Raw genomic sequence first — 17,133 nt, 5'->3', positions numbered from 1 at the left:
CAGAGGTCATACATTGCCCACTTGGGATTAGCACAGAACAAGTGGTCAAGATGCTCCTCAAGTCTGCACTTAATTCACAATGTTGTGTCTGTGAGCCAGTCCCTGGCAAAGGCAATAGATTGTCGCCACAAGTCATAAAATTGGGCTCCTAATATAGCAGTATATGTTAAACAGTTTTCAGAAATTGTTTAACTTCCTGCTAGCATGGACAGGTCCCAGTTAGGAAGCACAGTACCACTTTTCCCAATTAACAGTGCAAATTGTCAAGGGTGCATAGGAATTTGCAATTTGACAAAATCAGTTTTTTGACAGCAGGGGTAATCAGTCTGCAGCTTCGCAAGTAGTAATCTATGATCGAAGTGGCAGGGTTTATTCTGAATTATGAAAGGTATGTATGCTGTATGAGGGGGACAAACCATTAGTGTGATTCTTTCCTTCTTATTCACTCTCCTTTTTAAAAAAAAGCTGCTTGATATGGAAGTTGAAATTAGGGAATACACTCTGTTGAGAATGATCTCCATCGCTCCCCACTCCCCAATAGTAGTATTCATTTATTTTCTGTTATATTGCAGTATTCTGACAAGTCCCTGTACACCCAGCTGTGCTTTTACCGGTACATTTTTGATGTGGACTGTGCACTGGAGAAACTTATTACCGATCATGAGAAAGGTACGTTAAAATACTGTAATTACCTTTGAGTTTAAAGTAGAAATTTGCATCATAAAAGCCAGACCTACTGTGTCAGGCTGTTCACGCAGCATCACACCGCTGTCTCAGAAGCAGGTCGTGGGGGCTGTTGTGAGCACAGGCATCCCCTGCATGAGGGGCGGCGGCATAGGAATCCCCAGCTTTGGCCCCCACAGCCTGTCTCACATTGTTCTCTATTAAAGCAGGGCTTTGGGGGAGGAACAGTACAAAAAGGACTCTTTAAATGCTATATTTTGAAAATGCTATTTTCTATAGAGTTTAGTAATTGTAATAAAGTAAGCATAGGCAACGTGATCATTGGACCTACAAAAACCAGATATTACCACAAAAAAATAGACCTGGAGTGTGTCTCTGCTGTTCTCTAAAAGCCTAGGTTCATTTTGAAAGAGAGGGATGGGGTGGAGTTCTTTTATTGACTCCATCCTAAGAGAGCGTATAGGCGCCTCAGCCCAGATGATCAGGTGCTGCCTGTAACTCTCACACAAGATTTGCCGGCACTGTGGGGCTTAATGGGTCTGGGAAAAGCTTTGTTACATAACTTAAAGTATTAGAAAATGTCGTGACAAGTGCATGGTTTTTTTCTCCTCCCTGAAAATCACATTGACAACTTTTCTGTTACCTGTAAAAAATAAAAAAGGCAAATTTACACATTTTCCTTATTTGTTACCTACAGAGTGTTTATGTTGTTTGTCGGTGAATATCAATTCAACATTTTGTTGGTCGGTATTAGGACTGGAGGCAACCACAAGGGCATATAGAAACCTACAAATATTGCTGGATTTTCTCACATAAGAATCCCCCTGCTGCCCTTAATTTGATCTTAACTGTTTTCAGTTCTAGTCATAATTGACTTCAGTTTTTCCATCTATGAGATAGGCTAGAAATTATTTTTTAAAAATGCCTTGACTTATTTGGTTTTGCTGTCCTTGGATATAAAACATTTTATGACTGATGGAGGACTTACTTGGACTATCTTCACAGCATATTTTCAGTAAATTAGTAAAATTTGTATAGAGAAAAAAATTCCTTCTGTCCATTAATAACTAAGTTTTTGAACTTCCATTCGTGGCTAACGTCTAGTCCATATTTACTTGCCACGTCGTTAATAGCTGTTTCTCTTTTACCCCCAAGGACCTTTCCTTAAAGGCGTTCTGAGTTGACAGATTTAAGTACTGTTTCTCTGATGAGTACACTGTCTATCTCTGTCATAATTATTACTTGTTTCTGGGAATCGTTGTATTAGAACTTTCTCTCCCTTTACTTCTTTCTGAATCTAGCCATCCTAGATTGTTCCCTAGATGTTCTTAGACTCCAAAAGGATAGATTCCTCTTCCAGACATCTCCAAAATTCTTACCTGAGAGACAGAATCAGTCGTTCATGATCAGCAGTTTTCAAAAGTCCGGTGACTCTTGGAGTCGTGTAGGAGTGATCTGGAAAGTCACTGGAGACTCAGCCCAGCTTTTTAGAGAACATCGAAGAGTGTACACTGCTCTCCTGGGAAATAAGAGGGACTAGAGTAGCCACTTGGAAGCTTCTTGCTTGGCAAAAGGGGAGAAGTATTGGCAGAATCTGTACACTCACAGTATTTACTGTAGTTTCATTTCACGAGTTTAAGAATCGGGACACTTTTTTTGTCATTTGCTTCTAATAAATACACTCTCCAGGAATTCAGGGTCAAAACGGCACTAAGCAAATTATTGATGGGTTCTTTTACATGTCAGAAGGCTAAAGAAAATGAAGCAAGAGAAGGATATGAAATGTATGTGTGTGACAGAAGGAACTTCATGAAATGTTCCAAGTCTTATTTATGGAATTTTAATTATTGAAAGTATTTTTTTCCTTTGAGCTGCCGTCTGCTTATTTATTATTCCTAACTTACAATTTAGGAATGAGTGAATTATCTGAAATTTACTTGCTCAGAGTGTTTTCAGATCATTCAGTAATGCCAAGTGGTGTTAGAGTATTTGTTAGTGGTGGGATATAAACCGAAACTCTGGTCATGCTACCTGTGGTCCAAGAGCAGAGGTTTCCTAACAAGCGACATTTGATAAGTCACCTGGGAGCATATAAAAATCCAAATCCGTGGATCCTGCACCCAGAGAGTCTATTTCAGAAGGTGTGAGGTAGAGCTTAGGAAGCTCTACTTTTTAGGAAAAGTCCCCCCAGGTAATTCTCACGTGCAGCCAAGTTTGAGAACCTCTTCTCCTGGGCACTGTGAACAGATCATTTGAATGGTTTCTAAATAAAAGAGAATTGAATACAGATTGTAGTCCATAAGGAACAGTAGGAGAATAAGAATAGTCTTATGGTCCATAGGGGAACAATTATAGGGGAAAATTCCATAAATGTAAATTAATGTAACATATATAAAATTCACTTCTCACTTTAAAAGTTGGAGTGAAATACTCTCTTTTGATGTGCTATTCAAGGGAGGCTTGCTATAAAAATGAATTGAAAATCTGTGGGATCCAGAGGGCAAATGTATTTATTCAATTTGGACCAAGGCCAGAACAGCAATAGACATTAACATCAAAAGTCCTGTGAAAAATGACAGTCGTTATACACAGTTATATTATTGAGAATGGAATCTAGGTATCGTCTGTCAACAAGTGCCCTGGAACTGGCGTGTGAAGTATTGACCATAGATTCTCCTTTACTATCAGTACCTAGCAACATTTCCTTCGCTGCGATTGTTTTACCATTTCCATTATGAAGCCCATATTTTAAGGGTTGTAACTGGATGGTGGTTTTAATTTTTGTTTGAAACTTGGCAATTTACTTGGAAAAAACACGTACAAATTATTTGAAAGTGGTTTATTTATTTTTATGATGAAAAGTAGCTCTTGTCAAAGCTTTTTCCTGTGCTTTGCTTTCAAACGAAGGTTTACAGGCCATTAGTCCATAATGTGAATTAACCCCATTTGGTATTTTTCCCTTTCCTTTAAAATGGTAAGGACTGTTATTCACTTTGGTGAAGTGTTTACTGCATATTCACTGTAACTACATAACATTTTAAAAATCTTATTTCTGTGGGACTTTGGCATTATTATTATAACTGCTCCAGAGTGTACACAGATGGCATAATAGATCCAAAGGAAGTTTTAGAGGAACATAGTAGCAATATATGAAGTAAAAACTCCATTTCCACGATGCCAGCACATAATTTGACTGCCTCATCCCACGGGGCCTTGGCCTGAGTGGGGATAAGTGATCTTCAGTTTGGGGGAGACATGAATCAAATCTTTGCCCAATTGTCTAAATTAAGTCTGCTTAAAAATGCAGGAGGAAAAAGAGTCTCTTAATTTTTCTCAGTTGAGCCTTTTTTGTTTGTTTGTTCAACAGCGCTAAAAACAATACATATATATTTCCTATTGTGTGTTGAGCGCCATCCCAGATGTCAGAAACAAAGAAGGCCAATGCTCCCTACCCTGAAGGGGCTTAAGATTCCATTGGAGACAGACAGATTCAGCAGCAGCTAAGTGTGATAAGCCACTGATCTGGTCAAATTGTCTTGGGAGCAAAGAAAAGGAGCTACTAACTGTCCTTTTTTTTAATAAACTTTATTTTTTAGAGCAGTTTTAGGTTCACAGCAAAATTGAGGGGAAGATACAGAGTTTTCCCATATGCCCCCTGCCCCTACACATGCACAGTCTCTCCCATCATCATCATCTCCCACCAGAGTGGGACATTTCTTAAAACTGATGAACCTACATTGACCCATCATTATCACCCACAGTCCATGGTTTACCGTAGGGTTCACTCTTGGTGTTGGACATTCTGTGGGTTTGGACAAATGTATGACATGTATCTACCCTTATAGTATCATACAGGGTAGTTTTCCTGCTCTAAAAATCATCTCTGTTCCCCCTACTTATCCCTCCCTCCCCCCAACCCCTGGCAACCACTGATCTTTATACTATCTCCATAGTTTTGCTTTTTCCAAAATGTCATATAGTTGGAATCATACAGTATGCAGCCATTTCAGATTGGCTTTTTTCACTTGGTAAGATGCATTTTAGGTTTCTTCCGTGTCTTTTCATGGCTTGATAGCTCATTTCTTTTTAGTGCTGTATAATATTCCATTGTCCAGGTGTACCACAGTTTATTTATCCATTCACGTAATGAAAGACGTCTTGGTTGCTTCCAAGTTTTGGCACTTATGAATAAAGCTGCTGTAAACATCCATGTGCGGATTTTTGTGTGGACATAAGTTTTCAACTCCTTTGGATAAGTACCAGCACAATTGCTGGATCGTATGGTAAGAGTATGTTTAGTTTTGTAAGAAACTGCCAAACTGTCTTCCAGAGTGGCTGTAACGATTTTGCATTCCCACCAGCAGTGAATGAGAGTTCCTGTTGCTCCACATCCTCACCAGCATTTGGTGTTGTCAGTGTTCCGGATTTTGATCAATCTAGTAGGTGTATGGTGGTATCTCATTGTTGTTTTAACTTGCATTTCCCTGATGACATATGATGTGGAGCACCTTTTCATATGCTTATTTGCCATTTGTATGTCATCTTTGATGAAGTGCCTTTGGCCCATTTTTTTAATCAGGTTGTTTGTTTTCCTATTGTTGCGTTTTAAGAGTTCTTTATGTATTTTGGATAACAGTCCTTTATCAGATGTGTCTTTTGCAAATATCTTCTCCCAGTCTGTGGCTTGTCTTTTCATTCTCTTGAACACTAATTGCCTTTTCACGTTAATGTTTGATCTTTATTCCTAAAAAAAAAAAAAAGGAAATACTTTTTTTCTGTTTCTGTTCTCTCTTACCAGATGCTTATCTCCTCTTAGTCTGTGTCAGCTATTTGTAGTAGGATGGTGTATTAGTCTGCTATGCCTGCCATAACCAAGTACCACAGTCTGGGTGGCTTAAACAACAGAAATGTATTTCCTGACAGTTCTGGAGGCTGGAAGTCTGAGATGAAGGTGTTGGCAGGGTTTGTTTCTTCTGAGGTATCTCTCCTTTGCTTGAAGAAGGCCATTTTCTCTCTGTCCTCACATGGTCTTTCCTCTGTACTGTCTGTGTCCTAATCTTTTCTTCTTATAAGGACACCAGTCCTATTGGATTAGGGCCCACCCTGATTACCTCATTTTAACCTAATTACCTCTTTAAAGGACCTATATCCAAATACACTCACATTCTGAGGTACTAGGGGTTAGGACCTCAACCTCCCTTCAGTATGAATTTTGGGGAGACGCAATTCAACCCGTAACAGATGGTCTTCTTGGTGAACTTTTTTATAAACCCCTGTGAACATGTTGCATTTGTGTCTGCCCGAATTGAAACACCAGGATTTAGGAGTCTGTATTGAAAAAAGGAATTGGAGCTAAAGCATAAAGCTTAGCGGAAAAGATGGCAATTTAACCTTGGCCTTATGAAAAACATCTGTTAGGAAGCCCAGCTTCTTAATGGTGTCTCTTTAGGCCTAGAAGGACTATTCTTCAGGTCACCCCTGTACCTTGCAAAGGGATAGGGTGGCCTCGAGTGCCACAACCTACTGAGCAGCACCTGCCAAGGTTGCTCTGCTCCTCGCTCCTCTCAACCAGGTGAAATCAGTCTCACAGTCACTTCCCCTCTTGAGCTCTGTTCTCACCTGCTTGCTTTACTCGTTTTTTCAAGTTTTCTGTTTCTTGTTATTGTCGCTTTTCTTCTGTCTTTCTTTATGCCTAATGGTAACATCTATAGACATTTGTTGTTTCTGTTACTGTCACCCAGGACTAGGCTGTCCCTTTCTAAGATGCTTTATCGTTTCCTGCTGTCCTTTCAGATGTCTAACATAGGTCCTCACAACAGCCCTGTGAGGTAGCAGTGGATTGTGCCCCATTGCATTGATGAAGAAATTGAGTTACGTAATATAAGCTTCATTCCTTTGCATTCCCATAACACCCTGTGAGTGCCCTTCTCGTAGGACTTGTCCTGAATTGTTTTGTTTGACTTTCTCTTCCACTGAGTTCATTGAGGCAGAGGGTTGTATCTTGTTTATCTGTGCTTTGCCTGCTGGAGCCAGCTCACTAAATTTTTGTCGAATGAATTCTTAGTGGAAAATTAGCTCACACAAGCAATTTCAAGAATTTTGGAGGAATTAGTCCTAGGAAACAGTTCTATCCATGAATGGAGGGCAGTGTGCAGTAAAATTCTAGAAGTTTCTATATTACTTGGCTTGACTCAGGTGTGCCATAAATTAATGTCACTGAAGTCCCTGGACATTTTGAGATTTAATATCTGTCATTTCAGCTCTTTGCAAGTGATACTGAAGACAAGTGACGTTATAGATGCCAAATTTGAATTGAATCAAAAGAATGTCAAGTCACTTAACTAGTGAGTGAGCCTAGCCGACTGCCCCTCACCCACACTGCCACAGGGTCTTTTTCTCTGCTCACCATCAGCTTAAATAGTTACACTCATGATGTGGTAATAATTGTATTACTGTGGGAAATGGGGGCCCAAAAGAGAGGCAACAGCTAGTACTGAAAAATGAAGGAATCTTAAAAAGTGATGTGTTTTTTAGCCAGAAAAATAAGAGTTTTATGGAAGAAATTATATGCCTTATTGTATATGGGAATTTGGAGATTTCTGAGGGTCTCAAGACAGGTCCCTTTTCAATGTTAAAGATTTCTACTATATTTCCTGAACTGCTAAAGTGAAAGGCAGGAGAGTTTTATCATTGGTAGAAGTACTGAAATAAAAGTGGCAAAGAACCCCTGGAGTCTTCTCTAAGCCAGTTGACATTGTTAAAATTTATTTTGTTAAATCATCACATGGCATTAAGACGACAACTATGTCAGAGAGACCCTATCTGGTCCAGTTCTTCTTATATCACTTTTTTAAGCCACTAGGTTATTCTACTGAAAAAATTCTTGTTGAATTTTAGAAATGAGCCTTTTCTCGGGGCCGGCCCGGTGGCTTAGTGGTTAAGTGCACGCTCCGCTGTTGGTGGCCCGGGGTTGGGATCCCGGGCGCGCACCGACGCACCGCTTCTCCAGCCACGCTGAGGCCGCATCCCACATACAGCAACTAGAAGGATGTGCAACTATGACGTACAACTATCTACTGGGGCTTTGGGGAGAAAAAATTTAAAAAAAAAAGAAATGAGCCTTTTCTCTGTTTTTAATAACTAATAACAGGTAAAGCACACACAAAACAATTCACACCTACCAAATATATATAAAAGTCAAGATAGAAATTCACTTAAGCACTGACTCGCTCTTCTTAAAATTATATTTTTTATAATTGTGAAAAACAATTTTCTTTAGAAACATAGATTTTGAAATGGGTAACTTACACTCCATTTTCCTTTTCATTTTCTTACAAATAAAAAATGTTCTGAGGTGGGTTTGTTTTTAACTATTCCTTTGATTAGTTTAAGTGAATTTTTGTCATAGGAGACTAACATGGCAGTTCAGAACGTAGCTATCTGTTTATGATTAGGAAGTGACTGTAGAAACACATAAAGAATTTTGATAGGGCTGGCCCTGTGGCTTAGTGGTTAAGTGCGCTCCGCTACTTAAGTAAGTAAGCACTTACTTAAGTGCTCCACTACTGGCGGCCGGGGTTCGGATCCCAGGCGTGCACCGACGCACCGCTTCTCCGGCCATGCTGAGGCCGCCTCCCACATACAGCAACTAGAAGGATGTGCAACTATAAAATACAACTATCTACTGGGGCTTTGGGGAAAAAAGGAGGTGGATTGGCAGTAGATGTTAGCTCAGAGCCAGTCTTCCTCAGCAAAAAAAAAAGAGGAGGATTAGCATGGATATTAGCTCAGGGCTGATCTTCCTCACAAAAAAAAAAGTTTTTTTGATAATAGAAAAGTGGCTCATATAATTCTGAACTTCTGGGGGGTTTTGTTGTCCTTATGATTGGATATTACATATGGTTTTAATCTTTAATGACTTAGGGAAATACTAACAATATAATGTTAAAGTCCAAAACTAAGTAACCATTATGATTCTAATTTGTAGTTTATATGCAAGGTGGAAAAATTAGTAAGAAACACTAGAATTGCTTACAGTTGTTATCTCTGGGTGGATTATAGATAATTTTTATTTTCTCCTTTATACTTGTATGTACTTTCTGAGTTATAATCTAGGCATGTACTGCTTTTATAACAAGAAATTATAAGCACTGAAATATTACGAAGAAATAATTATTCAAATAATTTAGTGGTTGAGGGAGAAAATAGCATACAGATGAACACAAACCAGCTTTTTCCTCCATGCGTTTTTTTCCAAGTCAAACCTAAGACCTTCTTACTCAAAGTGTGATCAGTATACCAGCAGCATAGGCATCACCTGGGAGCTTGTTAGAAATGCACAATATCAGGCCCTCCCCAGACCTACTGCATCAGCATCTGCTTTTTAACAAGATTCCCAGGTGACTCGTAGGCACATTAAAGTTTGAGAAGCACTGATCTAAGGCACTCTTTCCTCTTAATAACTAAAGTCTACTTCCATTTTATTCATCCGTTGGTTGATTAGGGCCATCCTTTTGGCAAAACTCTAAAATGAGAGAAATGTGAAGACTACAGAAGGTTCACCCAGGTTTAAGGTAGAATTGGTGTGACAGCCTGGTCTTTTGAAATAAATTCTGTAATTAGGCTTAAAAATGTAGTGGCCTGACAAGGGCTAGAAGGGGGGAAAGGCAAGAAAGCATGAGTTCCTCCACTTTGTTTCTTCTTAACTAGAAGGAACAAGGGAGAAGTAAATTAGGATTTCAAAATGGCTTTTAGCTTCTCAAGATTAGTGGCTTCTAAAAGAGAACTGGAATGTAGTTCTACACCCGCTTCATGTAAGGGCCACTCTATATGTGCCCAGAGTCAAGTTTCACCCAGTCACCATGTTCTGGGCCTCATGACAACGTTGATTTAGCACATTTGTAAAGATTTCAAGGCACTGAACTAGAATCTTTTTGAAAGGAAAACAAGATTCTGTGTCTTGTATTTTGCTACTAAAATGTTTACTTTGGAATTTACTTTTCCCACTGTTGCTCACTTTTCTGTTCTATTTTCATGCTCAGTGCAAGAATGACAAAGTTGATATTTTCCAGTTGCAGCATGGAGCCACTTCATATTGCTTTGTCTTTCTCTCTGTATACTGCCAATTTTGTTTTTGTTTTGTTTTTTAACTAAAGATGACTTTACAATGTGACAAAAGAGAAACCACATTCTCTGGGAAATTGTTACTGTAGTTGCTTTGCCCATAAGTGGAGGTGTCTTGTCTCTGTACATTTTCTGTGATCGTCTTTAGGAGGGCTAAAGTAGTATATGCAAGTTGCCATGTATTTGAGCAACAAACTTCTGGATTCTAATAACATGCCTTTTCTTTAAGCCCATTTATGCAAATATGCAGTCAACTTTTATACTTTTGTGTACAAATGGACTTACAGACATGCTGTGATGGCAGATATATTATTAGTTTTATAAAATCCTTTCCTATTACACCTTTTCAATGGGCAAGTTCCTTGTCCCTTTTGTAGTGACAAGTACGGCAACACAAACAAGGACACCGATGTTGCAGTATCTAGGTGATAATGCTGTGGTTGATGGTCTTCATTTGCGAAATGTGTTGTCATTTCTTCAGTGTTGAGAGTAGGAAATACCTGATAAGATTTTTTCGTGTACTTTTTAAAAATATACTTCTATCACCAATGAGGGAAAAAATATTAAACAATTTTCAAGCAGTTAGACCATAATGTGAGCTAATCACTTTATTTTGAAGAAAAGTATTTTTAAACAGTTGAGCTAGTGAATTTACTTTTAAAATGTATTGTGCTTACACAGTAGATGGTTTTATTTCCATGATGTTTTTTACTACATAATTATACATCTTAATTACGTAATTACTATCATAATTATTATGTAATTGCATGTACTTCCACTAATTACAAAATCAGGAAGTGTAATTATCTAGTAAAAACTTTATGAAATTTCATGCACTAAAAATTACTTAAAAGGCTATTCCAGTGGTCTGCTGGAAGGCTTTCCATGGTTAGTCTTAGTCCTGATTTTAGTTTAGAATTTGAACCCATAGGCCAGGACAAGAAAGACAATTACAAGCAGACAGACCAACGCTAAACTGAGTATTATGATACAGGTAAGGTGGCCTCTGTTCCTTATGAGTTAAACCAGGGAGCATTTGAATTTCTTTGTGATTTTGGAGTTGTGGTAAGAATAATGTCTTATGTTTGAAGTAGGTATCACAGAAACTGTCGATGGAAAGGGCAGTTCTTTCTTAGGAAATAATTGATTAATAGAATTGACAATCAAGGCATTTGGGTTGCAGAACAGCTAGGCCTTCTATAATTCTATAAAATGTGAATGGCTTATTTAGCTATCTCTGCCCTTAAAAGCAAAATAATAATAACAATATTTAAAATTCTGTTTTCTTAGTTTGAAGAGGGCTTGCCCCCCCCAGTTCATGTTTATATTTGCTGAGATAGAAGCAAACATATCCAAAGAGCATAATCTTTTTCTACTACTACTTGATGTCAAAAGCAGCTTTTGAGACATAAACATACACACACAAACATGTAACATCAGACCCTAAATAAAAACAGAAGGTTTAATTCAATAAAGCTATGATGCCTTTACCATTCAAAATGACATACAAATTGCACAGTGAAACAATAGTCATGACAGCAAATTAGATATGACATCTAAATTACACTACAAAGAAAAATCCCAGAACCATTTTTGGTCTGTAGGAGTCTATTTTAGCCCCGGTTTAAAACCCAGTATAGAGGCTGCTTTATTGTCTAAGTAGGGTAATGTTGTAGAAGACTAATTGGAGGTTGGTTGAATTAATTGCAGATTAATTAGGAGGAAAGGGCTTATAATACTTATGGCAGAGAAGAGAGTAGATCCTTTTAAGTATCATGATAGAATGTACCGTAAGTTTCAGGAGTATTAAATTATTGATATTTGTGTAACATCTATAATAATCTGTTAGAACATGACCTAAATAAAGCACTTGGGGTTAGATAGAGTTATACTAAATTTTCTTCCCCTCAAAATTAGTGCTTTTCACTAGAAATGTATTGAATCAGCCACTTAAAATGTATAACAGTTACTTCTTTTAAAAATGCAGCCTTAAACATTAAAAGGTCTGTAGTCTTGAAAGCAGATGATATTCCTTTTTTTTTTCTTAAATCTCTCTAAAGAAGCACTCTTTGTGGTTTTATCAGTTATTGACTTTTTGATGCCAGCTAATATTTGTAGTAAATGTGGCTTTTTTTAAAAAAGTCAGTGAGAGATACAAAAACACCAGCCCTACTTGCTTCAAGCAAATTAGAGGATTTATAGTCACCCAGAATTGTTTCATGCTCTCAGAGATATTTGGGATTTAAACAGGTTTAGTCTGACTCTGGCATTTTTCTCTAGTAGTTTGGGATTATTTTTAAATTGCATATTCTTTTCCTCTTGGGAATCTTCGCTCATTTACTTAGCCCAGAATTTAATGTCTCCATCATTTATTTACCTTAATTCTGTTGTGATAACATTTCTTCTCAGAAGTGTTCACACTCCCTCCATGAGACAGGACTTGCCTCTTGTGCATCTTCTTAATCTTTTGTTTTTTACCAATTGCATGTGCCATATCAGAATAGCCTTTAACGGTTAAAAGTTGTGTCTTTGCTTAGACCTCGCCTTTCCAATTACAGTGCAGATTTAATTTTTAAACTGACTTAATGTTTAAATGGACTGAGTTTTTTGGGGTTTTTTTGCTTTGCTTTCTTGCTTTTCATATAAATTAGCATGTTTTGATGATCCTCTGTAATTCTTTAAACTTTTCATAATTATCTAAGGGAATCAACCTTAACTTTTGAAGTTTAATCGTGTCCTTGTTGTCTCCAGTTACCCGGTAGCCCCAGGCCCAGATCGGGTGTTGATTTGCACGTGATTAGTCAGTGCCCAATTATGATTTCATGCTGTACTATCATGTCCATATAACAGATACTACCCCTCATATACAAAGAAAACTCATCATCAATTTGACTCATTCTTAGAGTAGTTCTTCCTATAGTTGTCATGAATTTATTCAGATCCATCAGCAGTCTCTCTTACCTTGTGGCCAACAGAACTGTAACTAGATGCAATTAGCTGCCTGTCATTGAATTCAATTGAATTAACGTTGATTGCATTCTCTCCATGTAAAGGCCCTGGGAAACCTTTCTCCCCTTGGTCTGTGAGCCCTGCTACCCTCGCACCATCCCTTAGAGCTTAAGGCTTAAACCAGCTGTGCTCTCAGAAAGATAGGTTTGCCGGCTAATTTTAAACACTGATGTACTGTTCTTGTTTTAAGAAATTATTGTAAAACCAAACTCACAAATAAGATAACAAAACCAGGTCTGTGTGTAAGTCTGGTTTTCTCTTTCTCCCTTCTTCGTGTCCTGCCCCCCCAAATTCATTCAGCAAGTGTTTGTTGAGCCTCTCTGCCTTGTGTGATATGTAAAGGGCACAAGTATAAGCAAGACTTGGTTCCTGCTTTAGAGGTAATAATACTTCTCATCATTTTCTTGTTCATGCAGTCACTCTCTAAGCACTTACTTTTTATAGGGCTTTACTTTTTATGGAGAATATTCGCATCCATTATCTTTTACTTTTCCCATTGGAGAGAGGGAGTTGACATTTTTCAGATGAAGAAACAACCTCAAAGAGATGAAATGACCCTCCTGAGGTAGCAAAGCTGAGGAGTGTGAGAGCCCAGCGTTCTTTCTGCTATGTGACAGCTGCCCTGTTCCTTAGTCTAGTAGGGAAACTTCAACTTGAAGGCAAAGAACTCTAATAGAAGGGAATGGTGTGAAGTGCTGCAGGATCTCTGCATATAGCTCAGGGAAGGATTCCTGATGGGGATGGAATCGAAGTTGAGCCTTGGAGAATGGATGATATTTTAATAGGCACAGTGATAGTCATGTAGTTTGAGATGAAGTTTTGTCTTTGTCACTATTATCTGTAAGTGCTCTATTGCTTATCTAGCTTTTATAAATCAAAGAACCTCATTTGACAAATGCATGATGATTTTAAAACGTATCTGAATTGGAGGTTTAGTCAAAAAGTGCTTATTAAGAGGCTGGTTTATGCAGAGCTTTAAACCCAAGACTGGAAGCTGGAAGGCTGTTGTCTCTTCGCTCCCCACTGTAACCAGTGGTGGTACTTGGAAAGAATTTGACTCCTTCTGGCAGGATACATCTGTCAGAAGTGTATCAAAATGTTTTCCTATCTTAAATAATTTAACTCAGAATATAATAACGTAAGTATTTTGACATGAAAATGTTACATACTGTGATATATCCACTTATCTTAAAACAGACGTCTTTAACTTTAAAAGAAAAAAGTATGGTAAGACAAAACAAAACAGAAATAGGAATTAAAAGAGTTGAATGACAGACTGAACTAGTTTTATTTAGAAGATAAAAATAAAGTCCTATTAGCATTATGACCATAGAATGTAAAAATGTTTTACTTGAAGCATGATTAATTTTTTACTATCATCATGGTGAAAGTTTAGACAGATGCAGGACCTGTTTATGAAGTAAATGTTTGCTGCTCAAATAATTCCTGTGTTTTATTGGTATATTATATATTGTCTTACCAAAAAAAATGTAGTGCTGAAAAGTCAGTAAAATCCAAGATAAAAGAGAGGATCTGAACCTGAGCCTGTCTTCAGGAAATTGTTCAGCCGAGCGCACTGTGGTCTCTCTTAGTGAAGGCTTTATCACTTTTAACAAATGTGCCACAGTAAATTTATTAGTATGCTACAAAGAAATTTTCAAAATAATTAAGACTAAACTACACTTGTCAAAATAAATGAATGAAATACAATTTTGAATCATCTTTCTTCACTTATTGCTCATTTGCATAATTCAGTAACTTACACAGGAGTCTTTCAGTCATTGCTGTGAATTAGCAAGGTTCTGCTATTCCTTGTTGTACGGGCGGGAGTTATGCTACCATGTAATTAGCTATTCCAGACATGGACTAACGGGAAATACCAAAGGGCACAGCAAAATCTAAAGAGACAAGGCAGGGAATCTGAAGACAAGAGACAATCAAAGACACCCAACAAACTCAAGCTGGTAGACCACAGGGAATTCTGAATGAAGCCTCTTAATTTATTTTGAGAATAAGAAATCAGTAGTATGAGAGAAATCTCAACAAGATTAGCTGACTAAGCCTACTTAAAAAAAATATCTCTATAGTGCATGGTGCGCCAGGTTAACCACTCCTGTTTGTTAGTCTGTATACAGCTCAACAAATAGCCGGCAAAGCCTTTCATGAGTATATAGTGGCTTTCCATTGAGGTTTTCACTCTTTGAAGGAGGTCGTTTATACCAATGAGATCTGTAGATGCAAATTGCTTTCCCTATATGTGAGGGGTCATTCTTTTCACAGCAGACTTGCTCATCTCTTTTATAGAGTTTTTGTTATTTTTCTGCGGCTCCCAAAGGAATGATGGGAATCACGCCCCCCACCCCCACCCCAGCCCCCCATCTAACTTAGCATCCAGATCTTTTCCCTCCAGCTCTGTGAAACTTTTGTGTGCTGATCTTTGGGAACAAAACAAGCTGTTGGCAGCAGCATTTAGCCCTAAATCAGGAAACTATTTTTTTCGTCTTTCAACCTGAAATATCATCGCTTTAGATTTGCCTCTCTTTCTCACCTAATTCTAAGGAAATCTTTCTCATTGCAGCAGTGTCACTGTAACATGCTAGGGCATGTGGGAAATTCTTGGAAGCAATGTCCTGAAAATGTCATTTTTAGTTTGGCTTCCAAATGATGTAAGCTCATAGGAACTAGAGGAACAGAGAACTGAAGGGACCAATTTGAGGGTTGGCTATGAAAACCTAACTTCTGATCCCATTACTGAAGTGGAGGGAAAGACATTTGTCTTCTGCCTAAGCTTTTAAAGAATCGTACAGACATTTGTAGGTTTTAGCCTGCAGTGTTCGGGAGTCCTAGAAAGAAGGAGTTTCAGGCACACTGTGTGAGCACTCTGTAAATATTTGTTATTTTGTTCCTCCTGCCAGCATTTGTTGAGCACCAAGGGCGCTGACCTGGTCTCCTGAAAGGCAATATAGGGTAGTGGTTAAAAGCCTGCACTCTGGAGCCAGAATGGCCGGTTCAAGTTTTGGCTTTCCGCCTCTTGCTAGATAAGTAACCTTGGGGTGTGTGACTTACCCCCGTGCCGCCTCATCTTTACAGCTGGAATGAGAATAGCGCCTGCCTCATGGAGTTCTAAATTAAACAGGATAATAGGGAAGCAAGGCGACATGTAAAATGCCTAGAACATTAAACAGGGCAGTATGTAAAATGCCTAGAACAGGGCCTGGCACAGAGGAAGCATGCAATAAATGTCAGTTGGTTTTATTGAGAGTAACACATTATCCAAAGCACTATTATAGTACTTAGTCTTATAGTTACTGTATCTGAATTGGTTTCTGTTTTGTTTTGTTCATATTTGTATCCCCAGCATCTAGTGCAACACCAGACATGTTAAAAGATTTGTTCTTATTTACTGAATGGTTACAGGATGAAAAAGGCATGGTCCCTACTCTCAAGGAGCTTCAAATCAATCTTGATAACTATTTTTTAGTTTTCTTATTTATTGAAATAGCACTCATGTCAGAAGTACATTAGAAAAGATGCATTTAATTCTCATTATCAGTACTAATGTAAGGGGTTGAAACACAAATAATCCACAAATCATTTCCATTTTGTTTAGATATGTTCCTTTGGTATGTGTTTCATTAATATTAAGCAAGCAATAATAACTGTTGGCTCTTTTCTAGGGAGGGTAAAAAAAATAGTTGTATTTGTGTGCAGAAAGTCAGCCAAACCAAGTTCCCAGATCATGTACCTTTTAGCAGATTACTTCTTAAGTGTATCTTTTATACTCGTTAAAAAGACAGGTGCCCCGCTGCCACCGCCAGATATCTGATTCAGTAGGTCTGGGAGGGGGCCCCAGCGGCTGTGTATTTTAAAAAGCTCCGCATGTGATTCCAGTGCACACCCACAGAGTTGAGAATCTTGGAGTTAGTGAAACTCTTCAAACTTTAATATTGCTTCTTGTCAAATATGCATTACGGTTGACTTGGATATAGAAAGGGAGATTGGGTAGCATCTAGATAACAATTTAAATAGACAGTAGGAAAATGAAGTCAAACCCATGAATTATTTCCTAGATAAAGGAATCATTTATGGTGCTATATGAGCTAATATAGCATCTGAGAATAAAGTGAAGGAAAAAACTGGGCTAGGGAAAAGTAAGCAAGAAGAAACTGTTTTCTGGTAATGAGTAAACGGAAGAAGAAATAAATGCAATTCAGCAAAATTGACTATAAAGCACCTGTTATTTTCCCCATTAACTTACATCATAAAAGTGGGAAAGAGCTGCCATGGAGGGTGGGGAATCTTTGAGGAGGCTGGATG

General features: G+C 38.1%; 1 protein-coding gene across 2 annotated transcripts in view; it reads left to right on the top strand.

Annotated features, from left to right (window-relative positions):
* Positions 1-17,133, top strand: part of POLA1 (DNA polymerase alpha 1, catalytic subunit) — a 282,014-nt gene that overhangs the window by 218,093 nt on the left and 46,788 nt on the right. For both annotated transcript variants that reach the window (XM_087427087.1, XM_087427086.1), the window contains exon 36: positions 573-669. In XM_087427087.1, coding sequence (XP_087283213.1) covers positions 573-669 — 97 coding nt within the window. The remainder of the gene's footprint in view (positions 1-572; positions 670-17,133) is intronic.

The sequence above is a fragment of the Ceratotherium simum genome, chromosome X, assembly GCF_057802395.1.
Source record: "Ceratotherium simum simum isolate JZ-2026a chromosome X, ASM5780239v1, whole genome shotgun sequence".
NCBI lineage: Eukaryota > Metazoa > Chordata > Mammalia > Perissodactyla > Rhinocerotidae > Ceratotherium > Ceratotherium simum.
This window is presented reverse-complemented; position numbering and strand designations above follow the sequence as displayed.